We start from the raw sequence: 26,941 nt of genomic DNA, 5'->3' as shown, positions 1-26,941 counted from the left end.
TGCACTCTCCAATGACAGGTGTAACATGACAGTTGCTAATTAGACTGCTGGGAATGAGGCATCCACATTTCAACGCAGGTGGGCTCCTCCCCACCTTGCCCGAGGTTAGGGGGGCCAGCAGATCCCATTAAGGAGGCTCAAAGGGTACGTGCTTTGTCCTCGCTGAGCTATGGGGTTCAGTCTTTCCTTTAGATTGTTGTGTGGCTTTGTAGAATTAAAACCCATGTCCATGGATCCCCAAATCCAACCTCAAAATAGGAACAGAGGTTGCAAGCAGGGATGAAGTGGGTGTTTAAGACTGTTTATGTCAGCTCTTGTACTGATTCTGTAATAAACTAACCATATCGAGGAGGCTCAGTTCTGCCAACTCTTCCTAACCTGACACCATCTCCTTCCCCTTCATCAGCCCCACAGTGAAGAACCTTGGAGTTTAAATCCAGACAAGTGACCAGGTCTGCAAAGCCGTAGAGATGGCCTGTCCCTGGCAGTTCTTGTTCAAGGCCAAATCCTACCGGTTCGACTTGACCGAGGAAACAGACATCAACAACAATGTGGGGAAAGCCAGCCGGGTCCCCTCCAGGTAAGCTTTGGCCTGCCACCACCGACCGCTCGTCTCCCTTGGGCTCCCTCTCCCTGCTCTGCGCCACCAGCTCAGAATTCCTCTCCCTGACTCTGGCTTCTCACTGGAGATCTGTCCTCGCCCGTGGCTTCTTGGATGTCCCTGTTGGAATTTAGTGCAGCCACTGTTTCGTGGACACCTCGTTGCGCCTGATACTGTGTGAAGAAGGAAGGGACATGGCGGAGTCCTGCCCCTCGGGGATTCTGGAGTCTCTGGGGGAAGAAGATAGGAAGGGAATACGGAATATCTGACTTGAGAATGGGAGGCAGTGGGGCTCAGTGGTTAGAACCAGGGCGGCCTCCTGGCTGATGTTTGTTCGGATTCACTGGTGTGTATGCCTCATGAATGGTTCGATATTTTGAGTATCAACCTGGTGTAGAGTACTGGGATGTTAGGCAAGCCTTGTGCCAGGCTGCACGAGCTGGCCCTGGGCTGTCTCTCACCAGCTGTGTGACCTAGGGCAAGTTAACCTCCCTGATGCTCAGACATAGTATGAGGACACCCATGGGACCCGCCTCATAGTATGTTGAGGATGAGACGAGACTGTGCATAGAGAGTACTTAGCAGAGTTGCCCATACATAGCATAACTCAACTAATGTTAGGGTTTCTTATCACTGACCATGTGCCCCAAGTTACTGAGTAACTCCGTGCCAAGGTTATACGGGACACTTCACCTGCATTGCATCTCACCTGATCCCCACAGCGGCTCTGTGAAGTGTGAGTTATTGTCTCATTTTACAGATGAGGAAATAGAAGTCCTAAGAGGGGAGGGACTTCCCCCAGGTCACATGACTGGGCATTGATTTCCTCATCCACGCCCTCACCCCGCCCCCAGTCAATCTGCAATAACAGGATCCTATGAATCAGAACAAAGCCCCAGTCTGCACAGGGCTGCCCCCAAGCCCCATAGCCCCAGAAAGCTTTCCCGTGGACTCCGGTGGGCAGCAGGGCTACCCTGAGCACACCTGCCAGAGGCCACAGAAAAGCAGCAAGTTTAAGAGCAGGGGCTTGGAGATAAGCAGGTGGTTTTGCCACTTATTAGTCCTGTGGCCTTTGGCAAGTCCCCTAGCCGCCGAGCCTCGGTTTCCTCATCTGCAAGAAGGGGACAGGAAGGCCTATTTCCTGGGGTCATGGTAAGAATTCAGTGAGTTTTCACATGTAAACAACTTCACCCCGTGCCTGGCAGAGAGGAAATGCTCCATAAATGGTATCGGCAGGAGCTGTCACTGCTCTTGCTGAGGGCAGCGAGGATGAGGCTGAGCAATGTTAAACAGGGTCCCCTCTCAGGGCTTCCCAGAAGTGAGGTGGGCTCGGTGGGCCTGCAGAGAGGGTAGAATGTGGGGCGGGGGGATGAAGACAAGTAGCAAAGACATTCCAGGAAGGGGGTGGGGGGGTTGGCAAACCCTCAGAGACAGAACCAAGCATGACTGTGCTTGGGGGGCCGCCATAGGAGAGGCGAGGCAGGGAGCCACTGCAGATTCTTGAGCAAGGCAGTCCCCCTGTGGGTGTGGCTGGAGCTGGAGGAGGGTGTTCTGGAAACCAGGCAGTCTGAGCTGTGGTGGCCACGAGACCGAGAGGTGAGAGCGCAGGGTTGGAGAGCCTCTAGGTGTCCTCCTGGCGCTTCAGGCAAACGGGGCAGACTTCCTTACTCCTCCCACAGTCTCAGGAGGTCGCCAAATCATGCGTCCTTTCCTTCTCTTCACTTCCCGGCTGCAGCCCCTCACACTGGCTCTGACCTCTCTTACTCCACCTTGACTTCTAGCAAGCCATGCTCCTGCTCCAGAGTCTGCAGTGGCTCCCCATGGCCTGTCACCACACTGAGGCTTGACTGTGGCATTCTGTATGATCACCCCTCCCAGACGGGGAGGGGGGCATCCCACCTGCCCAGTTCCCCAGTGCCCATACACAGCACATTCCTCCCTCCGCTCATCCAGACCCACTCGACCCACCCCACCCCCCATCTTTTGAGATCCCCCTGAATCCCCCTGGCCTACAGCCTTGAGCCCTGAATCCCACACCTTCTACTAGCACTGACAGTTATTCCTGACTTGTGGTTTGGGACCATTCAGGAAACCTGAGCTGTAGGTGGACTTGAGGCAAACTAGCTAACTCGTCTTCTTGAGCTGGGGTGAGCTGGGGGGAGGACTCACACAGGTTATTAGAGGGAATGGGGAGAAAACATTGCACGTTAATTCATTTATCCCTCCCAACAGTTCATGAGGAAGGAGTTTTTGTTATTCTCTTACTGTAGCCATGAGGACACTGGAGCCTAGAAGATTAAAGTAATTTTTAAGATCTCACAGTTGGCAAAATGACAGAGCCAGGAGCCAAACCCAGCAGTCTGGCTTATAACCACTACACCAAGCTGCCACTTCATGGTCCTGGGCTTGTCCCAGCCCATGAACAATTACTCACCAAGGGCTACTTACCTGGCAGGGTGCTGGGGGTTTTAGAGATGGCCGTGAAGCCCTTCTGTTTATCAATTAAAGAAACAATAAGTAGAGTCATTTACTAACTGCATACACAGCAGTTAAAAATAACAAGGCTTATAAAGTCCTTATGGGGTCAGTGTTGAGGCAGGAACTATTATTTCCCTTACTTTACACGGTTGAGTGACTTACTTCCTCAAGGTCGGCACCTGGGAAGTGGTAAGTTGAGGTTTGAACCAAGTCCAAAATAATAACCTCTACACTCAGCAGGCTCTCCCTGAGGGCCTACTATGGGCTGAGAAAGGGACCAAGAAAAGAGACAGAGTTCCTGCTGTCAGGGAGGGAATGGATGGGGGAAACGGTGCCTTCCTCTGCTTCAGCAGGCAGAAAGGGATGTTAAAAGAGCTTTCTATATGGTTGCAGAGGTGGGGTAGGCAGAGAGATAGACGCGAGGTTAGAAGGCAATGTGGGTGCACCAGGATCTTTTCTGCGGAGACCACAGGGTTCCTGGCCTGGTGGTAGTGTGGGGAGGGGTGGGGCGGGAGAAGGCCTTGGGGAGGAGGGAGACCCAGCTGGACTGCTATCATACAGTGAGGGGGTTGGCGTGGGGAAGATGTTCCTGGAAAAGGAAGTAGCAGTACAAAGGGGATTTTATCCTGAAGGCAATGGAGCCAATTAATATATTTTGATTTTAAAAAGGAATTTTCAAATCTGTTCAGATGTAATAAGACCAAGAACCTATTATATGTGACTCATAGTTCTCTATTTTATGTAAACAAATGATTAGGAAGTGAGCATGGTGTGTGTGTGTGTGTGTGTGTGTGTTTTAGAGACAAAGGCAACATCCAGATGAAGATAAACAGCATTCTGAACAAAGTTGAGCTGAGTGTTGCTAGCCAGGCTGCAGTTGGCTCAGAATAAATAGGTACTCTCTTTCATTCCACTTTAATTTGGGTTTGGGATTAAATGTAGTGGACTACATGCAGGAGGGCCACCTGTACTCTGAGGTTGAGGGCTACTGTTCTGTCCCTGCCTGGATCCTGCTTCCAATGTTGGGAGCTACTCACAGATGGAGCAAAGTCGCGAGGCACCGTGCCTTACAGGTAGCAAGGGCCAGGACCCCGGAGCCCACCATGTCTCCCACTAAACGTCACCCCCAGCCCTGCGCTTCCTTTGGCTTCCTTCCTGGAACCACACAGAACATGCAGAAGAGAAATAGCACGCCTTGGGGCAGCCCAGTGCGATAAGAGAGCTTGAGCTGTGGCCTGGGGAGCTACCGTGTGGTCTGGCGCAGGATCCTTAACTTCTCTTGGCCCCCAGCTGCCTTCTCAATCACGAGGAAACAATACAGAACCGCCTTTTGGACTGGATTTAGTAAGGGGTGGATGAAATAACAAGAAAGTTGGCTTTCCAAACTCGAAGCGCCGTATAGTGGGAATCATTATAAACCTTGCTGTTATTTCACGAGGAGTAAACGAAGCCGAGGCCGGCCGCGGAGGCCGGTGATCCCGGCACGGAGATGGTCCAGGGGCGCCCCAAAGGCCGACCTCCCTGAGGACGCCGAGGGGTGTAGAAGGCCGGGGGACGCAGCCCGGAAAGCGGAGGCGCGGGGCGACCGTCGGGCCCCGGGGCCAGGCGCAGGGTGAGGCCCGGGGTGGGGCCGCTCCCCCCGCTCCCCCCGCTCCCCCCGCTCCCCCCGCTCCCCCCGCTCCCCCCGCTCCCCCCGCTCGCTCCGCCCCGGGGCGGGGGCTGCGGGGTCCCGTGGCGTTAAAGGGGCCGGGGCGGTTCCGGGAGGGGCGCCCTGGGAGCTGCGCCCACGCCGGGGCCATGCGCGAGAGGCTGGGCGCTGCGTGCGAGGCCGCCCGGCCCCGGCTCTGCCGGCTCCTGCGCAGGATCCTGCGGCCGCAGCCCGCCTGCGGCCCCCGCCGAGCCAGGTACTCCCGCCGGGCCGGGTCCGAGGGTGGCGGGCGGCTCCCGCGCCGGGACCGGGCTCGAACCCCCGGGTTTCCGTCAAAGTGTGAGGGATGGAATGCTCGTAGGATTCCGATGCGGATTTACTTAAATCAAGTGTTTTCCTCGTTTAGAACGCATCAGAGGTCGCAGTTCAGTAGCCACAAACGACCCAGGGAAGCCCCGCGTGCTTCCAGGAGAGGCGTCTATGCGGGCAGGAGTAGGAATCGGGGATGTTTCAGCATTTGGGAACTTTCTGGATGGATGTTTCAGCACTGGAGCTGCTGCACGCTTTAGGACAGATAGGATTAAGAGAGCAGAGAGGTTCTTGTTTTACGAATTAGACCCGTTTCCCAGAGCGCCTCCACCCCCACCCCGTGTATGCAGTGGCGGTGGTCAGGAGTGGGAACTGCGAGGGAAGTCCGGACCCCCGTTACCACAAACAAGCCACAGACCGCAGCTCCGACCTCAGCCATCCTCAGTCACTCCGAGGCTTGTGGATAGTTGCTGGGTCCAAGCACCACACTCCAGCACTCTTTATGATGGCAGGTTCTTAAGGGTCCACTGCTCCCACGAAGGACCAAACAGGGCTGAGCATAGCTGTGGGTTTAGCCAAATGGCAGGAGTGTCTGGAATAGACTGTGCAGTAATTGGGCGACAAGTATCCAGATCCTTAGTATGCTCACCTGGCTTCCAGCTCCCCCGTCTCTCAGCAGCTAGCCCAAAGAAATTAGCTACCTGGGGGAGAAGGGGACTGTGCATAGCTTTGTTGATTCGCTTTTCAAATTAAAAAAAAAAAAAGATTCCTAATTATGAAGGAATGCATGGTCATAGTTAAAGTTGGAAAATGCAGAAACCTATAAAGGAGAATTCAGATCGCCCATGCTGTCATCTGCATTAAAATGCTAGTCACTGTTAATATTTACTGGCATCTCCCCCAGGTGTTTTTCTATGCTTGCACGCGTGCACCCGCACGGCATCAGACCATGTACACAGTTTGAGGCATTATTTATAATAGTGGAGAAACTGGACACAATCTAAATATGCAGCCATAGGCAGTGGGTTCAGGCAGACTGTGGACCCTCGGTAGAGTGGATTTTCAGGTAGCTTTTTAATATTTGCAGGCAGTAGTTATGTGAAGTGTGCAGACAGTGTTTCTCCATCTAAACGTTACTGTGCACCAGTACGCTTCTCAAATTCTCCAGTCCAGTGGCCACAAGTAAGTAAAAGGAGGCAAGAACAAGCACTGTGCACGTGGGGGTGAGGGGTGAAGGCAAAAGATCAAGAGCAGCGAGGCATTGCCTCACTGAGGACCCCAGCCTCAAAGCATCTTCCGATTTAAGGAGCCCCGTGATGATCGCTCAACCATGGCTTACCCCTTCTGACTGTACAGTTGCCCCTATTTTGGCTTTTTTCTGGCGGGGCCCCCAGTTCAGACCAGCGGGGTGATGGCAGGGGGTCACATGGAAGGTCCTTCACAAGGCTGTTGAATCACTCCATTCAGATAGACGTTGCTTTCTGATATGTACTTACGGTCGCTTCAAGAGACACTATCTCTTTATAGTTACAAATCATGTAGTGCTATTAAAGTATGTAGTTAATTATATAATGTTAATTTAAATATATAGTCATTACTTTTCCCAATAATTAAAGTAACACAGGTTCATTCTTCGCATTCCAACACATTACCAATATGTATAAAGTGGAAAATGAGAGGGTGCCTGGGTGGCTTAGTCGGTTAAGCATCTGCCTTCAGCTCAGGTCTTGATCCCAGGGGCCTGGGATTGAGCCCTCGCATCGGGCTTCCCTGCTCAGCAGGGGGCCTGCTTCTCCCTCTCGCACTCCCCCCCCCGCTCGTTCTCTCTCTCTGTCAGATAAACAAATAAAATATTTTAAAAATAAAATAAAATTAAATATAAGCAACATACTTTTTAAAAGAGTCCTTGACTTCCAGATATCCTTACTGAGATATTTTTGAATGACATGATGTTTCAGTTGCTTTGAAATGATAGCAGACGCTGGGAGAGTAGAGTTCAAACGAGATTGGCAATTGGGTGGGGTTGAATCTGAGTGAAGGGCCCATGGGGACTTATTATAGCATTCTTTCTACTCGTGTATGCTCAACATTTACTGTAAATAATAACAATTTAGAATAAATAAATAAACCAAGATAAATCAGGGGCTTTACATAAAAAGCCCAAGTCCCTCCAGACAAGTGGGTACTGGGCAGTGCTGCTGGCCTGGGAGGACAGGGTTGAAGGATCCATTCTCTGTGCACCCAGTCTCTTCCCACATTTGTACTTGGCTTTTGAAGGGGGCATCTTCCCAGAGCTTCTGTGGATCACTGTTTGGGCAGCTAGCTTTGGCTTAGCTCCGCACTTTGTAGGGGGAAAGCAGGAGAAGAGGAGGAGGGGGAGGGCGATGATGGTGGGGCGACTGGGTCTGACCGGCTGCGTCCCCCACCACATACACACACCCTCCTGACTAGCAGCTGAGAAGTTCACTCCCACCCTCTGAGCCTCAGTGCTCCCATCCATCATATGGGGGCTTGGCAGGCGGGGCTCCAAGATCCCTCTCTGCCCGTAGATACTCTAACTCGTGCTGGTTGTTTCCTTTCACAGTCTAGTGACACAGGATGGCCCCCAGTGTCATGGCCTCGGCAAGCACCGGAATGAGTCCCCCCAGTCCCTCACGGGGACGGTCAAGGTCAGTGAGTCACACGGGTGTGGGAAGGCCCTTCCTCCCTCGCCCAGGCAGATGTAGGCTGAGCAGCCTGCTGGGGACCCCCAGGGGCACAGGTAGGGGTGAGGAAAGGCCTTGGGAGAGTGGGATGATCCGTGGTGGGCAGGAATAGGGGCACCTGTGGTGCTATGGCCCCTGGATCGCTTGCCGGTGTGGGCCGACCATTCATGGAGCCAGCCAATGTAATCCTGGACTCAGCAGCTGAGCCCTAGTCCCAACCCCCGGCCTCTAGGCCCCAGGTTCCATCTTTCTTAAGAGCTTTGGACCTTAGCGTTCCAGAGAAGTGGACAGAGAAATGGGTGGGGGGTGGGATAGAAGATGGTTTCCATATTCTTAAATAACTCCAGGGAAAGCAGTGGTATCTTCTTCCTTGTCCTGATTTCTGTTCTCTGTAGTACTGGCTGTGACAGTAGTCTCCCTTGCATCTCACCTCAGTCCCTCCTGTTGCAATTCCACTGAGGGAGCATTTGGCAGGGTCTTGGGTGAGGAGAGAAGCCTGGCCCACGGCCCAGGCACCTGGAGCTCTTAGCAGGCACAGGCCCAGGTGTCCAGGCTGCCGGGAAAGGAGGAGGGACACAGAGCCACATCCTGCCCTGGGTCTCCGCCCATAGCCGCCCACCCCAAGCCAAAATAGGGCCCAGGGGAGACCTGTGGGGCCCCAGGGAGGAGGCATTTGTAAATCCTTGGTGTTTTCCCCCTCTTAGACGTCTCCAGAATCCCTGATCAAACTGGATGTGCCCCCATCGGCCTGCCCGCGGCATGTGAGGATCAAAAACTGGGGCAGCGGGATGACCTTCCAAGACACACTTCACCACAAGGCCAAAGGGGTGAGAAGTCTGCGGCTCAGGGAGAACCACCTTTGTCCCAAGCTGGGGAAGCCATTTGGGCCTTTAGTAAATCAAATGATGTCGCCCTGGGCAAACCAGACAGTGATCTGCTTGGGCACAGGGTACTGGGAACAGAGGCCCAGTGGTCTGCACGAATAACAGAAGGACGTAGATGATGTCAGCCCCCTGGTAGTCCCCTCATGGTTGCTGGATAGTCCAGGAGATGGGATAAAGGATCACAGGAAGAAATTCAGTCTTTTTTAGAGAGACTGCATAGTAACAGGGAGAATTTTTTTTTTCTTTTTCTTTCTTTCTTTTTTTTTTTTTAAAGATTTTATATATTTATTAGAGAAAGAGAGTGCGCATGCACAAACAGGGGGGGCAGCAGAGGGAGAGGGAGAAGCAGGCTCCCCACTGAGCAGGGAGCACCACACGGGGCTCGATCCCAGGACCCTGGGATCATGACCTGAGCCGAAGGCAGACGCTTAACCTACTGAGCCACCCAGGTGCCCCCAGGGAGAATTTTCTAACAGAACTGCCCAAAGCTAGGTTGAGCTACATCGGAAGATGGTGAGCTCCCTGTCACTAGAAGGATTCAAGTGCTATTTGATAGGGAGATTGGAGAGGAGTTCAAGCAGCTAGTGAGTAGTTGGAGTAAGTGTCCTTCAAGGCTCCTTCTCCTAAGTGTCTTATTCTAACTATAGAAAGCGTTCTGGGGGCGCCTGGGTGGCTCAGTCGGTTAGGCGACTGCCTTCGGCTCAGGTCATGATCCTGGAGTCCCGGGATCGAGTCCCACATCGGGCTTCCTGCTCAGCGGGGAGTCTGCTTCTCCCTCTGACCCTCTTCCCTCTCGTGCTTTCTATATCTCATTGCCTCTCTCTCTCAAATAAATAAATAAAATCTAAAAAAAAAAAAAAAAAAAGAAAGCGTTCTGATTGTAAAGTAGAAAGGAATCGAAAATTTCAAGACCTTGAAAGTGGAAGGATTTCCCATACCTTCCAAAAATTACCACAGTTAACATTTGTGTATCCTTCCTTCCAGCATTTTTTCTGTGCCATCCTCTGACTTTAGGATTTGCATCCTCTCCCTTTGGTTCATTTGTGTTCCCAGGAGCCACATCAGCCTCTTTAAATGAGAAGGTAGTTGAGATAGTCCCAGAGATCAAGCTGTTGACTTGGCCCTGCGTCTGAGTCTGGTCGGGGAGCCGAGTCAGAGACTGAGCCCAAGGTGGTGGGAATAACCCTGGCTCATACCCACTTGGGTCAGCCAGTAGAGGAAAGGAGATGTGCATGGTGAGAAAGCTTGGTGGACCCCAAGGAGGAGGTGCCACAGGGGTGGAGAGGGGCAGCAGGAAGCTGGAGCAGCTGGAGTGGAAGGAAGGTGGCCAGGAGAGCTGGCCCACAAGGAGGATCCCCGTCAACACCTTCCTGAGGGGTCAGGCAGTCCCCTCACCTCCTGCCTCTCTCTTCCCAGGATCTCGCTTGCAAGTCCAAGGCTTGTCTGGGAGCCATCATGAACCCCAAAAGTTTGACCAGAGGACCCAGGGACAAGCCTACCCCCCCAGACGAGCTCCTACCTCAAGCTATTGAATTTGTCAACCAGTATTACGGTTCCTTCAAAGAGTAAGTCTCATTTGGGCTGGATCGCTACGGCCCCCTTTCCCCAAGCTCTTCGGTGTCCCGTCATTTCCCTCTGACCCCAGGCCCTTTCCCTACCCAGATTCACCATGGAGCCAGGGCTCAAGCACAGTTTTCCAAGGGGAAAGACCCCAGAGTCAGTTCTCATAATCGTAAGAAAAAGAGGCATAGCAATAGTGGTTAAAAGTGTGGGCCAGGAAGTGTAGCTGTTTGACTTTGAATCCTGGCTGCACCAATAACCAGCTCTGTATCCTTGGGCAATCTGCTCACCCTCTCTGCACCTCAAATTCCTCATCTGTAAAAATGGAGTGAGAACAGAACCTGGCTTAGACAGCATCTTCACGTTGAGTGACCTTGACAATGAGCTGATACGCACCCTTTCATTATGAAATGTTTGAAAGAGAAAGGACTTCAGGGACCCCCTGGTCAAACCCTCCTCTACCAAGGGTGAGCAGGGAAGCCCAGTCCCAGCTAGAATCCATGCCGTCTGACTTGGAGAGGGCAGGTCATACTCTTTGCACTGAACTCTGTGGGGTTCTATATTCCTGGGTTTCGTAAAATATATGATGATTAACGGCATGGATGCTGCTGATTTCAACCCTGGCTGTGCATAGAGTCACTTGAGGACTTTGCAAAATGCTGATGCCAGGGTACCCTGGGCCAAGGGCATCAGGATCTCAAGAAGCGTGGAGAGGGCAGGACTCTGTGTTCCCTAAAATCCCCTCTGGTGACTCTGATGTAGAGCTGGGTTGAGTAACCTGTTGGGAGTTGGCTGCCCTATGTGCTATGTAACCACAACCTCTATAGGAGTGCTTTGTGGCTAGGACGTTCAAGATCCTTGGGCTGTTAGCTCTGTCAATGACTAATGAGCCTTTCAGGGTCTGGGAATTCACCTGATGGGCCTCACTGGGCCACGGTATCAATACTGACGTTCGCTAGGCACTGAGTGTGTTCTGGGCCCTGCGTGAGTGCTTTATGAGCAATGCTCACCACAACTCTATGAAAGGAGTATCATTAGGATCCTCCCCATTGTACAGACACCTGTAGGAACTCCCCCATTTTACAGGAACTGAAGCCCACGGATGAAGTAATTTGCTTGAAGTCAGATGTTTGGGAGTCCCACAGCTGGGATTTGAACCCAGGCAGTTTGGCACCAGAGCCCCTGCTTTTAACCTGTGTTCTAGCATCCAGCATTTTGACCTTGAAGGTTCCAACTTCAAGCTGGACCTGGGAGGTCCTGCTGGCATTTGGAAGGCACTGGGTGGGTGTTAGCCCGGGGAAGCAACCGGGTTGCTCTTGGTGGTGTTCAAATCCACTTGTTTCTCACAGATGGAAGGCCCGTTTCTCAGTCCCAAGTCCAAACCTTGAACCCATCAAGAGGTCCTGGGGGGTGTGAGTGACAAACGGCAGTCCATCCCCACGATCACACAGAGTTGCAGACGGCTGGTGGGTTCGGTCTTTAGCGAAAGAAGGATTGTATAGTTAGAAACTGTAACTTGCTGAATGTTCTGTTCAGATCCATTCACTGATACCAAAAGCTACACTCTTTTTTTCAGAACTCATAGGCATTCTAGCATCTGTAGTGCCTCGGAAATGCGACTATATGAGAACAGTGGTAAAATATAAAATTCTAAAGGAAAATTGGGGGGAAATGTGAAGAACGCTTTCCTACATAGTCACATATTAACACCAGGAAGTGGGCTCAAGGTATCCGTGTTCTGGTGATTACTATGGTGTTCATGCTCGGGCTCAGAGTGGGGAGTCTTGCTAGAAGCTTTGTGGGGGGCGGGTAGGGCTCCCAGTGTGGCAACAGCAACCTCATCCAGCAGATCCTTATGCCAGGAGTGTCCTTGCAGATGAAGAGCCCCAAATGTTTGGTCTCTGAGCTTTTTTCTTTTCTTTTTAAAGATTATCTATTTATTTATTTGACAGAGAGAGGCAGCGAAAGAGGGAACACAAGCAGGGGGAGTGGGAGAGGGAGAAGCAGGCCTCCCAAGGAGCAGGTAGCCTGATGCAGGGCTTGATCCCAGGATCCTGGGATCATGATCTGAGCCAAAGGCAGACGCTTAACGACTGAGCCAGCCAGGTGCCCCTGAGCTTTTTTCTTTAATCAAGGAAGAGCCGTCAAGACACTCTTCGTCCATAGAAAGGCCATTCTGTTCTGAGTCGTCCACTCTCCTTAATCAGGAGTTCATTCCTTACATAGTGTTGTTTGTTGCCATTTCAAATTGTCTTTGGTGTTGATTGGAAATTTCGAGGTTGGGGTGTGTGTGTGTGTGTGTGTGTGTGTGTGTGTGTGTGTGTGTGTGTGTGTGTGTGTGTCTGTGTTTCAAAGCCTCTCTGACTGAATCCCTCCCTGGGGGATATTTTTGCAGCCTGGGAGGGGTGAGGAGGAAGAGTTTAGAAATCTCCCATGGGCGCCTGGGTGGCTCAGATGGTTGAGCGTCTGCCTTGGGCTCGGGTCATGATCCCGGGGTCCTGGGATCAAGTCCCGCATCGGGCTCCCTGCTCCTTGGGAGCCTGCTTCTCCCTCTGCCTCTCTCTCTCTCTCTATCTCTCTGTCTCTCATGAATAAATAAATAAAATCTTAAAAAAAAAAAAATTTCCCCTGGGAGGGCTGGCTGAGCAGGGCAGAGGTTGAGAAAAAGCACGCTCAAGGGGGGTCTTTGAGGTTGGACGACGCTGTGGAGGGCTCCTTCCTGAGTAGGCCCTGCGGCCCTGCAGGCTGGGTCCTGAATGCCCATCCCAGTTCAGAGAGGCGTGGGCAGGCCCTCAACATCTCTGTGCTTGCAATTCCCCCCTAGAGTGAAGGGTGGAAGGTTAAGAACTGGGGCTTGGCATCGGGCACCATGAATCTGAGTCCTACCTGCTCTTTATCACACTTATGCTCCTGGGCCGGTACTTAGCCTACCAGAGCCTTCATATTCCAGACTATAAAATGGACACAAAAACGCTGCCCTCACAGACTCAGTGAGACCCCGACTGTGGGTGGCGTCGCCCAGTACCTGGCTCAGAATGAGTACTCAGTACACGGGAGCTGGCATGGGAGGGACTGCTCATCTCTGGACCGTGGGATGGTGGCCAGAAGGCAGGACATGGCTGTGACTTGACTCGATGGGTCTTTCTCCAGTCTTTCAAGTGTCTGAGGATTGCACTCCTTGCAGATGCTTGCCAAGCTGAGATGAATAGGATTGGAGAGAAAGCACCTGGAAACAAGAGTGCCATCGGGATCGGGACCGGCTAGGTAACTGGCAGGAGTCGGTGGAGAGAGAGGAAAATGTGGACTCCCTTTTCAGAAATGATGAAGAATTTCAAGACAAGGACAAGAGAGCATTAAGCCAAGCCTGGAGCCCTTCTGAGCTCGGGGCTGGGGTCCCACACCTGTGAAGCCGGCCCCGGAGGGGAACGGTTCTCTATGAGGGACATCTTGCCCTCCTGGTAGCCGAGCTCAGTTCCTGCTTCTGTGCATTGAATGAATCCTATCTAAGGCCATCTTATTGTTGATCTTCCTGCTGTCTTCCTGTTCCCCAGGGCAAAAATAGAGGAACATCTGGCCAGGGTGGAAGCGGTAACAAAGGAGATAGAAACAACAGGAACCTATCAGCTGACAGCGGATGAGCTCATCTTTGCTACCAAGCAGGCCTGGCGCAATGCCCCCCGCTGCATCGGGAGGATCCAGTGGTCCAACCTGCAGGTGGCCTTCCTTAGACCGGGGCAGGGAAGGAAACGGGGAGGCGGGCAGGCCCCGAGCCGGTGGCTCTGAGCAGTCGGGCGGGACTCCCCGGTTCTCTCTTCACGTTCGTGACCTTGAGATGGGGCTTCGTAGGGCTCCCCCCGGGAAGTCTAGAATCTGATTTCAGCACAGGATTTCTAGCAGGTCTTTTGTCTCACATTAAACACAGACATAAAACCGAACGACCTGTTGAGACCCTGGTGCCTCGGTAGAGGACTGTTTGAATCCTCGGCTCCTGGGAAACACTGTCTTTATCCTAGCCTTCTAGGAGGCTTTACCTTGGGGGATCATTCATTGCTGGGTAATATGGAAATCGCTGGGACAGGGAAGTTGATGAGAAATGCCAGTGAAACCAACATGGGCTGAAAGAAAACATGCTGGGAGCCTGGTGTAAAATGTGCTGATGTTGTAGAGGCCCTAGGTTAGGGCTGTGGGAATCCCCATTCACATGCTCGAAAGTCAGGTTCTCTTGGGATTTGGGTTTTGATAGGGCTTTCCAAGAGGGATTGCCTGGGCTTCCCCAGGAGAGCAGGAGAAAGGCTGGACGGGGGAGCCCTGAGACGGGAGGTGTCGATGCAGAGAAGGGAAGAGAACGCTCTCCTCTGCTTGGTGTTTGGGTGGTGGACGACGTTCAGGCCACTCCCCCAGTCCCTCGTAACTCAGCTTCTGATCAACCCTGGGCCCTCTGTCCTCACGGTCCTTGATGGTCTGGGCTGGGTGGGCTGTGTGCAGGTCTTTGATGCCCGGAGCTGTTCCACTGCCAAGGAAATGTTTGAGCACATCTGCAGACACCTGCGTTATGCCACCAACAACGGCAACATCAGGTGAGTGCACCTTTCCCGGGGCTGCGGCTGGGGCCCACCCTGCCCTGGAGTCTGAGCCAAAGGACGCGGGTGGGCTCAGGGGAGGCTTCTCCAGCAGAAGCCAGGGAGAAAGAGGAAGGAGAAAGAAACACGCTTCTTCGGCAAGCCTCTTTGAGCTTAGTCCCTCTTCCTAGCCCGTGTCCTTGGTTCCCTTCTGACTTGGCACCATTTGGAGGGCATGGGGGGTCTTTAAGAAGCAACATCTTCATTGCTGAAGGTCAGACTCCCTGCTTTTTAGAAGGGATGAGAGGTTAGTTTTGCAGCTCAAGGCTCCAATGTGTCATTTTTCTTAGAACCGGGAGAGTCACTGCTCATCAGTACCCACCCCCGCCCCAAACCTTACCTTCTCCTACCCCCAACCAAAGAGGTCAAGGCTGATAGGACTGAACAGCCCATTCTGTCATTCATTCACTTTTCTGTTCAGCAAACAGCGCCCATATAATGGGGACCCGACCCATGACTAGGCATGGCAGCGAGGTGGGGGCAATACAGAGGTGGCTAAGACCTAGGACCCTGCTCCAGCCCACTGTGAACCTATGCCCGGCTCTAGACAAGCATCCCCCTAACTGGACTGCATGAGAGAGAGGTGCAGCGAGGGAAAAGGCTGGGACAGCTAACCCCACCCGAGGGATGGGGAATGTTCCTGGAAGGGGTGGTCCCTGTCTTGGTCTCAAAGGAAGAGGAGGCGCCAGAAGGAGAAGGAGAGAGAGAGGGTATGTCAGGAAGGGAGGCAAGATTACACTGAGGCCAGTGAGAGCCTGGCATGTTGTGTTGCTGTAGGAGTTTGGTTCAGTGAGCTCAGGTGCAGTGGGGTGGGGAGCGGGAAGACAGAGGGCAGAGGGGGACCTGGGGAGGCTGGCTGGGAGCCCCCACTGAAGCCAAGGAGTGAACGGCACTGTCCTTGTCTCGGGGAAGGTCGGCCATCACTGTGTTTCCCCAGCGGAGTGATGGGAAGCATGACTTCCGGGTCTGGAATGCTCAGCTCATCCGGTATGCCGGCTACCAGATGCCGGACGGCACCATCCTGGGGGACCCCGCCAGCGTGGAGTTCACCCAGGTACGGGATCCAGCCTTGGTAGCTGACAGAGTGGAGCCAGAGGGGTCAATGGGCCTGGGTCAGGAGACTCATTTGGGCCTGTCTTGCCCCCAGCTGTGCATCGACCTGGGCTGGAAGCCCAAGTACAGCCGCTTCGATGTGGTGCCTCTGGTGCTACAGGCGGACGGCCAAGACCCTGAGTTCTTCGAAATTCCACCTGACCTTGTGCTCGAGGTGCCCATGGAACATCCCAAGTAAGCAAGCGGGGCTGCTGGGATGTGTGTCAACGTGCATGCTCCATCCCTTCCTTGGGGAGATCTCAGTCCTCAGGCCCCTCCTTGCCCCCAAAGCCCAGCCAGCAGCAGGCGGTGTGCAAAAGGCCTGGCTCTCAAGGCTTGCCTTGTCGATGCTTGCACGGCAACCCCGGACTTGGGTCTTGGGCCTCAGACTTAGGAGGATATGTTGATGATGGGGGGAAGCAGAGGCTTAGACAGATGGTCCCTAGGAACTTGGAAAGCAGTGACCTTGGGAGAGGAACCCTCAAAAGGCTCTATCATTCTCACACTGAGCAGCCCAGGCCTCTTATCTTCCTGCCAACTCTCTCAGCTACCCCTCTTCTTATTGTGGTGAATCTATAGGGCCATAGTGACTTCTGGAGCTCATCTGGTTCAGCCTCTGCTCTGGGCAGCAATCATCATCACAAAAATTCCTTATATGCCTTATATTGAGACTCACTGTGTAGCAGGCACTGAGCTGGACTCTTCTTTTTGTCCCTTGCATACGCTGAACTCAGTCCCACCTCAGGGCCTTTGCATTCGCTGTTCCCTCTGCCTGACATTCCTTTTCCTCAGAAATTTAAAGTGTTCATTTCTTCTTTACCATGAAGTATTTCCTGAATGTCATCCCCTCTGAGAAGCCTATCCTGAACACTCAGTCTAGAGCAGCTACTCTCACCTTCTGTCTACCACATCACCTTGCTATTATTTTTCTATTCATCTGTTCACTTGTTTATAGTCTAGACTCAGGTCTGTAAGCTCCTTGAGAATAGGGATCCTGCCTTTCTTGTTCAGCTATATATCCCTAACATCTGAAGGGTACCTGGCATGTAGTAAGTGCTCGATTATAAATATTTCTGGAACAAATGAATTTAGAAACTAGTGATACCATTACCTTTATAGTAAACCCATGAGTTTGGTGCTAGTATCTCTATTTTACTGGTGGGGTTACTGAGGTTCAGAAAGGCTAACTCACATCCCAAGGTCACACAGCTGATAAGCGGTAAAGGAGAACTTGAACCTGGGCTTTCCGACACTAGAGTCCTTAACCGCTGTGTTATGTTGGGTTCTCCGCATTTAGCATGGTGCCTGTCACATGCTTGTTGCTTAACATATCTTTGCATGGACGAGTGGGTAAATGAATGCATAATTAATGAATGATACCTACGGTGCCCCATTCCCTTCTCCCGGTTGGAGTTGGGAAGGGGTTTTCTTGCTTGACTCTTTTTGTGAAGCCTTTTTTGTCGGTGGGGGTGGAGGGAGAGGGTGGGCAATGGCACAGGCCCCAGTGACCACTGGCTCTGCCTCCCTGCCAGGTATGAGTGGTTCCGTGAGCTGCAGCTGAAGTGGTATGCCCTGCCCGCAGTGGCCAACATGCTGCTCGAGGTGGGTGGCCTCGAGTTCCCAGGGTGCCCCTTCAACGGCTGGTACATGGGCACGGAGATCGGGGTCCGGGACTTCTGTGATGTCCAGCGCTACAACATTCTGGAGGTAACGGGGCCCGGCCGGCGGGGCCAGCTGCAGATGTGGGTCTGTCCAGGGGGTTTGTGAGGACCAACTCACCTCATCACTCTGCCGCTGCAGGAAGTGGGCAGAAGGATGGGCCTGGAAACGCATAAGCTGGCCTCACTCTGGAAGGACCGGGCTGTCGTTGAGATCAATGTCGCTGTGCTCCACAGCTTCCAGGTACGTCGTGTTCTGTGAGTCTAGAGACTTTCTGGTCAGAAGGTTATCTGGTCCAACTGCTCATCTCATGCTTGGTTCTCCCCTGACAGTGTCGTCCATTTTTTTATATGCATCACACTAGTATTGAGCACATATAGGCGCTGGGGATGCAGACAGATAAGCCCTCCTACTCACACTGGGTCTTCTAGTGTAAACTTGAGTGCTTCTAGCAACAGGCAACTCCTTACCTTTCAAGACTTGTCTCTGCCCGAGCTTGAGCACTGAATCCTCTTCCCTCCATTTCTCAAGGACTTTACTCCTAAAAATTCTGCCCCCCTTCTTCTGTCTCATCCGTGTCTTCCTCTCTGCTGGATCATTTTCAGCAGTGACCAATAGGCTGTAACAGGTCCCATCTCCAAGAAAGAAATGACCGGCTAACCAAATAAGTCCCCCAGCTACTACCTTGTTTTCCTGCTTCCTTTTACAGCTAACCCGCTGAAAGGTCTCCCTCCATAGCCTCGTCCTCCAGCCACTCCAGTCAGACTTCTGTCCTCTACCGCTTTTCCGGTCACTCTGGAATTCTTGCTGTTTTCCAAAGTCACCAAGATGGTTCCCACCTCAGGGCCTTTGCACTTGCTTTTCCCTCTGCCTAGAAGACCCTTCGCACAAATCATCCCATGACCCCCTCCTTCCCTTCATCTAGGTCTCTATGGTCGCCTCCTTAGAGTTGCTCTTCCTGACCACACCATGGAAGACGGCACCCTTAACCCACCTCCATCCCATCCCTCTCTCTTCTTCAACTCTGTCTTTATTTTTCTTCATAATTCTTAACTAGCTCCTGACATCACATAGTACATCTACTTCATGCCTTTCTGTTAGGCTGGGCCTTGTCGCTTTTATTCACTACTCTGTCTCTAGAGCATAGAAGAATTTCTGGCCATTGTAGATACGGGAAGAAATATGTACTGAATGAATGAGAGCCCGTGTCCACACGAGCAGGGGCTGCCCTTGTTCTGCTGAGCAACTGTATGCACTCCGTGGGCCCGCACACGGGTTAGTACTTGTGTGGGACTGAGCCTTCTGGTCTGTCCGCTGCTCTGACTCATATGAACGCTCCCCTTCCTTTTGGGAAGGAGGCAGGGGATGTGTGAAGATAGTACTGTAGAGGCTGAAACCCTCTCCCCAAAGCTGGCAGATGCCCTGGAAGCCAGACCACTAGGAAGATAGTCCTTTATTCATTCTGCAAAACATATTGAACATTTTGCATGTGCCGGGCACTAGGCTTGGCCAAGGATGTGAGTGGTGAACAAAATAGACAAAAACCCTTTCCTTGTGGAGAGGAGTGGGGAGTTGACATTAAACGAACATCAGTAAATATTTACAATTGCACAGCTTCCCAGAGCTGGTCACCCCATAGGAAGGTCAAGCTTGTGATTGATTGTTGCGGGGGCGGAGGGGGTCTGAGGCGGAACAGGAAGAGCCCCCTGGGGATGGCCCAACTCAGAAGGACCCTGCTGCCCGTGGACACACATCCTGACTCCTGGGGGCTCTGTGCACCAGCCTGTCACTGCAAAATGCCGATATGTCCCAGAAAATCTGCTGATCCTCGACTGTCTCCTGATCATTGCTGAGCACGTCCCTCCACTGCTAGAGAGTCTCCAGGACTTCCTTATTACCCTCCTTTAGGATAAACTTCCTCATCTGTAAAAATGGGAATAAATAGTAGGGCCTTCCGCACTAGGTTATTGTAAGAATTAAATGAAAATGTAGGCACAACACTGAGTTGTGCTACCTGGTCCCTAGCAAACACTCGGTAGGCCTTAGTCTTATTGTACTTATTATTGTTATTATTGTCCTTATTATGTTATTATTACAGTCATCAGCTTCTGAGCTTACAGTTGGCCTGGCACCTGCTTGTAGATGTGTAAGATTTCGAAAGACGCGATGAGCCCTCCATCAGCAGGCTGCTCTTGCGCCTCCCGCCTTGGCTCAGGCAGTGTCCTCCTCTAGGAATGCCCATGCCCTGCCTAACTGTGCCCATCTCTTAGGACTTACTTCTGCTTATGGGGCGCCTGGGTGGCTCAGTCAGTTAAGCATCTGCCTTGGGCTCAGGTCAGGATCTCGGGGTCCTGCGATCGAGCCCCATGTTGGGCTCCCTGCTCAGCAGGGAGCCTGCTTCTTCCTCTCCCTCTGCTGCTCCCCCTGCTTGTGTTCTCTCTCTCTCTCTTTCTGTGTCAAATAAAAAAATAAAATCTTAAAAAAAAAAAAAGACTTGCCTCCACTTAGAAGCAGCTTCTGGAATCCCCTCCTTCTCCCCCAGGTCTGTGTCTGAGCTCAACCCCCTCCGTTCCCCAGCAGCACCTGCACTCTCCTCCGTTATATCTCATAGCAGACCACATGGACAGCCAACTTCCACTGCCTCCCCTCCTTAGAATATAATCTAATGCAGAAAAGGGGCCTCGCGTTCACCTCTATACTACCAGTACCTGATGCACTGCCCGTGCATGTTCTGTGCTTTAAAGGCTTAGTAGGTTCAGCAGCTAATAGCTGAAGGTCACACTGCCAATAAGAAGCCACGGTTTGAATCATGACATTAAACAAATGTCTCTTGACTCGATGAGTTGCCCCAGACAGTGAGGGGTGTGGCTGCCTCTGTTGGATCATTCCAGGAAGGCTCAGACCCTTGGCTTCCAATTTTAGGATGTGGGACATTGTGGTGACTTATCTTCCATACACTACGGTCCCCCCCCCACCAACACTCAGTCCTCTCCAGAGATGTCTAGTTCCTTTTTGGCTGAGAGAGCCACATTCTTGGAGAAGTGACTCCTGGAACTCTCTACTAACAAGTGGCAAGAAGACTCCGTGGTTGGATTTATCAGCATCCAGAGGGAGCCATTTGTTGGGAGTTGGGGGAGACTTGTAGATGCGGCCTGAGAAGCTGACACTGTCCCTAGAGGGCCGAGGGAGGGGCCACCATGTGACCTGTGGGCCTACCATGGCTATGGTGTTTTCTGGGGCTCCTTTGGAGGCTCCGAAAGTGCCTTCCACTTGGGTATTTGTTTTTAGCAGCAAGGAGGTGGCCAGGGGCAATGGCTATCCCATTTTACTGAATGCCCGGCCTTTCCACAGTCCGTCTTGGGAGCCCCGCAGCCGACCGACCATGCTCCTGACTCCCCCATCCCTTGCCTCAACCCCCCCTCTTTGCCTCCTTCTAATTCAGAAGCAGAATGTGACCATCATGGACCACCACTCAGCTGCAGAGTCCTTCATGAAGTACATGCAGAACGAGTACCGCTCCCGAGGGGGCTGCCCGGCTGACTGGATTTGGCTGGTACCCCCGATTTCTGGGAGCATCACTCCTGTGTTCCACCAGGAGATGTTAAACTATGTCCTCTCCCCTTTCTACTACTACCAGGTAAGGGAGGGCTTTCCTCTCCTGTCTGTCTTGGGAGCTCAGGGGTGGAGAGAGTGTGTCTGTAGGTGTGTGCGCGTGCATGCGCGTGCGTGTGCACAGATGCACGCATGTGCACGCTCACTCGTGCAGGACCCACGGGGCATGGCGGGGACACAGAGACCTCTGCTTTTCAGGCTGCACTCATGGATGCTGAGCAGCGTTTGTTCCCACAGAGAGTGGGACTTCAGGAGAGACCTTTTATTCTACCTTCAGGGGCCCATTGCTTTGCTGGGGCTTACGCTTCTGAGGCTGCCCACCATTACCCCCACCTGTAGACAGTCAGAGCCCATGATGGTGAAGAGCTTGGCCCCTGGGTCAGATACGCCTGCAGGCGACTCTGCCACTTCCTAGCTGTAGGATCTTGGGTGGGTCTTTCACCCACATGAGCCCTGCTGTTCTCATCTCTAAAAGCGATGAGCATTATTAGCTCCACGATAGGAGGATCCCACAAACTGGTGGATGCCCAACCGAGAACGCACTCTATCACCATTGCCTGTTGACACCAGTTCATTTTTTGTCAAAAAAGAACTTTGGTTTGACTTGAGGAAGAGCTTCCTTACTTTAAGATGCTAAGTAGCAAATCAGGGTGACTGTTTGCTGGGGACAGTTTGTACCTGCTGTGGTAGCACCTCCTTTTCCTCTCAAAGGAGGAACCCGGTTTGGACTCTACATCATATGACCTGCCTAGTAATTAGACCCTAAAGGTGGAAGCGAAGTGGGGCCTCTTCCTTCTGGGGTGGACACTAATGGAAAATAAGCCAGCAGACACCCCGGTGTGCGCAGCTCTAAGCTGGCCACTGGGGCTGTAGCTCCGAGGGAGACAGAGCCCCGGTCCTCCCCAGTGGGGCATTCAGGGACCCCCGCCTCACAGAGGGCACGAAGGGTCCTCTATCTCCCTCGCATTCCCACACCAGAGCCGAGCCAGGGCCCACCTGCCCTCACATACGTGTGCCTTCCTTTCTGAAGGTGGAGGCCTGGAAAACCCACACCTGGCAGGACGAGAAGCGGAGACCCCGGAGAAGAAAGATTCCGTTCAAAGTCTTGGTTAAGTAAGTGGGAGCGGTCGGTGCTGAGGCCTGAACTGCAGCCCTTCCTTCCAGGCGCTGCCCTTCTCGGCCTCGACGGGCAGGGAACCAAGAGACATGGTGATCTTTATGGAGGATGGCTCGCAGGGGTCCAGATACCAAGGGGGGTCACCTGCCACCATTGGCCCGACCTTCCCTGTCCTCCATTCTCCCCAGGGGCTGAGTAGTGGGTTGAGCAGGTGAAGGGAGGCGAAGGGCCACGGGTCAGGGTCAGGAGCTGGTAAGAAACGTGCATTCCTTTCCCTCATCCTACCACACTTTAAACACTGTCCCTCTCCCGTTCTCCTGGGGCCCCCATGTTCCTCTGGAAGGCTGAGTCAGCACAGTGTCTGTCTGTCTGTCCACACAGAGCTGTGTTCTTCGCCTCCATGCTGATGCGCAGGACCATGGTGTCCCGGGTCAGGGCCACAATCCTTTTTGCGACGGAGACAGGAAAGTCAGAAACGCTGGCCCGGGACCTGGGGGCCTTGTTCAGCTGTGCCTTCAACCCCAAGGTAGCCGGCTCAGCTGGACATGGGCCTTTTTTCTCTGCCTGTGTATAGACAAGTTGGCAAAAGTTAAAATGGCTGCCCTGCTTCTGCATGTCCCAGAGCCTTGGATGTGCTGATCGTACATTGTAAATTTGTGACAGAAGGATAGATGTGTGTCCAGGGATTCCCAAATTTACATAGCACACAATTTTTCCATGGTGTCCCAGGGAACACAGTTTTGAGAAATGCTCTCCTAACCCAAGTCTCAATATCCGTGAGCTCCTGTAGATGGATTCTATTCCTATTTACTCAACACCTTCCCTACAGGGCACAGTGCTAAACGTGAGGGGGGCAAAGGATGAATAGGAAATAAAACAGAACCCCAGAGGGTGGCTCATTCATTCTGTCAGTGTTGGATTTTGTCCTTCTTGGACACTTCCCACGTCACGTGGGCGTGCATCAAACAGGGAGGCGGTGACATGTGTCACCTGAGATTAGCCTCAGGCGAAGCATTCGGATCCCCGAGGCATTAAAGGATCGTCATTTTTGTAACACGCTCATCTCATTTTTGTGGAAAATACGTCCACACACTTCAGAATTCAAAATAGCAGTGGGAGCGTTTTGACTGGGGGCCTGCAGGGTTTCGGAGACGAGCCCTCCCCGGCTTGTGGACGTGCTGGCGGTGGGGCTTGCGTGGGGCCGGAGGATGGGGAGTGAAGTGTTCATGGGGGTTTATTTGATGGGGATTCGTGGAGCACGCACCTCTGTGCCACGCTTGTGCTGGGCCTGGGGGAAACAGATGATGAGGGGGGCTCCTGGCCTGGGTGGGGGAAGGGAAGCACAGGGTGTCTGGGGATGGCGTGGAGGGCTGATGTTCTCCCTTGGGACCCTGCAGGTCCTCTGCATGGACGAGTACAAGCTGAGTCATCTGGAGGAGGAGCAGCTGCTTCTGGTGGTGACCAGCACGTTTGGGAATGGAGACTCCCCCGGCAACGGCGAGGTGGGTGGCCTGGGTCTCAGTGGTCGGGGGTGCCAGGGCCCGAGGGGGCCAAGAAAAGGATCTGGGCGATTCAGCCTGTCCCGTGGAGGACATGTGGAAGTGAGTGCTCAGATCACTCTGGGCTGCCCTAGCCCCAGCATTTGGCTGCCTTCTTTGTAATTATCACCATATGTATGTGACCCCTTTCCTAGGACGTACTTTATATTTTTAAGTAAGTTTGACCCACCTTTTTTAAACTCAAAAACTCATGTGTAAAGGAAACTTTGTATCATCCCCAATGGAAAGCCGACAAAAAATAAATCCAATGAAAGCCACAGTTCTTGAATTTTTGCTAGACGCTGTTGCCTGAGCATAGCTTGCTTTGTGTTTTAAAATGAGCAATGGCCGAGTATTAGAGGTCTTCGGGCTCCAGGAGCTCCAAGCTGAGACTCTCCCTAGTTTTCAGAAAGACGATAATAATAATAGAAACAGGAATAACTAAAAAAAAAATTACAGAAAAGAGAATGTCTTACCATATGATTTGACACTGTATCATATTTCACCTAAAGTTATCTTGAGTTCGTTGGAAATCAGGGTTATCTTAGAGAGTACGGGACCAGTTGTCATATTTACCAGGTTCCAAACAGGAAAAGAGGCTTATGCTCCATTAGGAGACCTCCTGGAGATGCCGGGCTCTCTCTCTACCAGAGCTGGATGGGCCTGGGCTATTCGGCGCTACAGGCCCACATGAGTTACTAAGGCTGAACTGGTCCTTGAGCCCCAGCCAGTAAACTGACTTCCGTTTGTGGATCCTAAACCTTCTTCTGCCAGATGTGGCCAGTTTTGAAGTGGGCCACCAGAAGAAAAGTAAAAGCAGTGCTTTTATGAATCTTGTCCTGAGAACTTGGTGGTTCTCTCTCTTTCTAGAAACTGAAAAAATCTCTCTTCATGCTGAAAGAGCTTACCAACAAGTTCAGGTAAGGCTTTTCCCCACTCGCACTTGTCCAAGCCCTGCCTTATGGACCTAAGGGTTCTGGGACCTGGGTTCCAGGGAGGGTACTGGTTGTGTATAAGGGGGGAGTCTCGTCCAAGATGTCCAGGCACAAAGAGAGCCTGTCCTCAGAGTGTGTCGAGGGTCAAACCGGGGAAACTAAGTCCCTCTCATAGGTCTGCAGGCTGAGCATGGGATTGGTCGTGGGAGTTGGTGACAATTGTGGCTTGGGAGCTGGAGAGGACCTGAAGATGGCGTGCACTGACCGGTCCTGTGCCCAGCTGGAGTGGGGGTGTCTGAGGCTGGCTTACGGGCCGGTCGTGCCATGTGATGCTTGCAGGGGTGAGCTCACTCCAGTCTCCATGTGTGTGTCCTCCTCGGGCAGGTATGCTGTGTTTGGCCTCGGCTCCAGCATGTACCCTCAGTTCTGTGCCTTTGCTCATGACATCGACCAGAAGCTGTCCCATCTGGGGGCCTCTCAGCTCGCCCCAACAGGGGAAGGGGACGAGCTCAGTGGACAGGAGGAAGCCTTCCGCAGCTGGGCCGTGCAAACCTTCAAGGTCAGTTCTTAGCTGGAGCTGCCCCCACAGCAGGGACGGGGAGGCCACAGCCCATTCCTGCCCAGAACTTCTGTGCCAGGCATCCTGGGTAGCCTGACCCCTGCCTGGTCCTACAGGCACGGTCCTAGGTGTGGCCTGAGGGCTCAGGTCATTGCTGCTCTCCCTCAGTGCCCCCAGAACTCCACTTGAAGCATGCATCCCTGGGTAGGAGAAGAGGGCTGAGACACCTCCCGTCCTCCAGGAACTTTGGTTCCTTCCCCCTCTGATTACCCAGGTCACCCCTCGATGACTTTGCCTTGTTTCAGTCTCCCAGCCACAGAGAGCCTGGGGACAGGGACCATGCAGTGGAGTCTTTGGACCTGTGTCAGAATCTCAGTAGGGCTTTGCTCCCTGTGGCTTGACGCCCCTGATTTAAAGAACTCCTCATTGGGGCGCCTGGGTGGCTCAGTCGGTTAAGTGTCCAGCTCTGAATTTCAGCTCAGGTCATGATCTCGGGGTCATGGGATTGAGCCCCATTTTGGCTCTGTGCTCAGCAGGGCATCTGCTTGGGATTCTCTCTCTCCCTCTGCCCCTCCCTGCACTCGCTCTCTCTCTCAAATAAATAAAATCTTAAAAAAAAACAAAAAAAAAAACCAAACTCCTCATGTAAGCAGAGCATTTGACCCAGCAGTGGTGCTTAGAGCACCAGCTTGAGTCAGGGCAGACTTGGTTCCCAGGCCCACACTGCCTGCATGTGACTCCACACCAGCAGCGTGGGAGTTACCCAACCTCAGGGGGTGGGCATGTGGGTAAAGTGAGATACTGTCAATATTAACATCCATGCGAATAGTAGTAGCAACTCTTGTGCCGAGCCTGGCCACCTCTTTGAGTCCTCACAGTGGCCCAGTCTGACCCACGTGCTTAGTAATTATAGGAAGCGCTTCACCGATTTGTAAGGACCTACAAAATGGTGGCCCCATTGATGGGGATGACGTCATTGAGGATGACAGTGACCGTGGTTAACACCGGTCTGCTCCCTCTTCTTCCAGGCGGCCTGTGAGATGTTCGATGTGCGAGGCAAACACCACATTCAGATCCCCAGGCTCTACACCTGCAGTGTGACCTGGGACCCACAGCACTACAGGCTCGTGCAGGACTCGCAGCCTCTGGACCTCAACAAAGGTACCTTTTGCTCCGCACTGCACGGGCCCTTCCTGCTGGGGTGGAGGTCTCTGCGCCCAGAGTCTGTGGTCGAGACGACCACTAGGACCCTCTGAACGGAGGCAGCTGGCCTAGGGCTGCCAGGCTCTCTCTCTTGTTGGATCCGAGCGCCTGCTGGGGTGCGAGGCAGGAGAGTTTGCTTCATCTCTGAGGGAGGCTGTTTCAGGAGGAAGCCCCGGGTGGGTGGTAGAAGAAAGGGGAGCCAGCACCCACTGAGGGCCTCCTGAGTGCCAGGCACTGTGCTGCGCTCCTCGCCTGCCCATTCTAAGCGAGCCCTGACATTCATCTTGCAAGAAGGGCCCAAGGACCTGAGCCCCTCGCTGGCTCAGCTGGTGGGGGCATCCGACTCTTGATCTCTGGGTCGTGAGTTCGAGTCCCATGTTGGGTGCAGAGATTACTTAAAAAAAGGGGGGGCACAAAGAAAC

At 52.9% G+C, this 26,941-nt stretch overlaps 1 protein-coding gene across 1 annotated transcript in view; it reads left to right on the top strand.

Moving 5' to 3' along the window:
• Window positions 1-470: 470 nt before the first annotated feature.
• Window positions 471-26,941, top strand: part of NOS2 (nitric oxide synthase 2) — a 36,284-nt gene continuing 9,813 nt past the window's right edge. The window contains exons 1-17 of the mRNA XM_028109436.2: window positions 471-580; window positions 7,621-7,705; window positions 8,446-8,568; window positions 10,042-10,190; window positions 13,737-13,899; window positions 14,671-14,762; window positions 15,717-15,858; window positions 15,952-16,091; window positions 17,429-17,603; window positions 17,697-17,798; window positions 20,998-21,192; window positions 22,198-22,280; window positions 22,666-22,810; window positions 23,682-23,786; window positions 24,693-24,742; window positions 25,142-25,316; window positions 26,345-26,477. Coding sequence (XP_027965237.1) covers window positions 471-580; window positions 7,621-7,705; window positions 8,446-8,568; window positions 10,042-10,190; window positions 13,737-13,899; window positions 14,671-14,762; window positions 15,717-15,858; window positions 15,952-16,091; window positions 17,429-17,603; window positions 17,697-17,798; window positions 20,998-21,192; window positions 22,198-22,280; window positions 22,666-22,810; window positions 23,682-23,786; window positions 24,693-24,742; window positions 25,142-25,316; window positions 26,345-26,477 — 2,167 coding nt within the window. The remainder of the gene's footprint in view (window positions 581-7,620; window positions 7,706-8,445; window positions 8,569-10,041; window positions 10,191-13,736; window positions 13,900-14,670; window positions 14,763-15,716; window positions 15,859-15,951; window positions 16,092-17,428; window positions 17,604-17,696; window positions 17,799-20,997; window positions 21,193-22,197; window positions 22,281-22,665; window positions 22,811-23,681; window positions 23,787-24,692; window positions 24,743-25,141; window positions 25,317-26,344; window positions 26,478-26,941) is intronic.

Source organism: Eumetopias jubatus, unplaced genomic scaffold (genome assembly GCF_037043125.1).
Source record: "Eumetopias jubatus isolate StellerSeaLion01/CBP00866 unplaced genomic scaffold, mEumJub1_p1.0 scaffold_10, whole genome shotgun sequence".
NCBI classification, from domain to species: Eukaryota; Metazoa; Chordata; class Mammalia; order Carnivora; family Otariidae; genus Eumetopias; species Eumetopias jubatus.
Note: the sequence above shows the minus strand (reverse complement) of the source record. Positions and strands in the feature narration are given on the sequence as shown.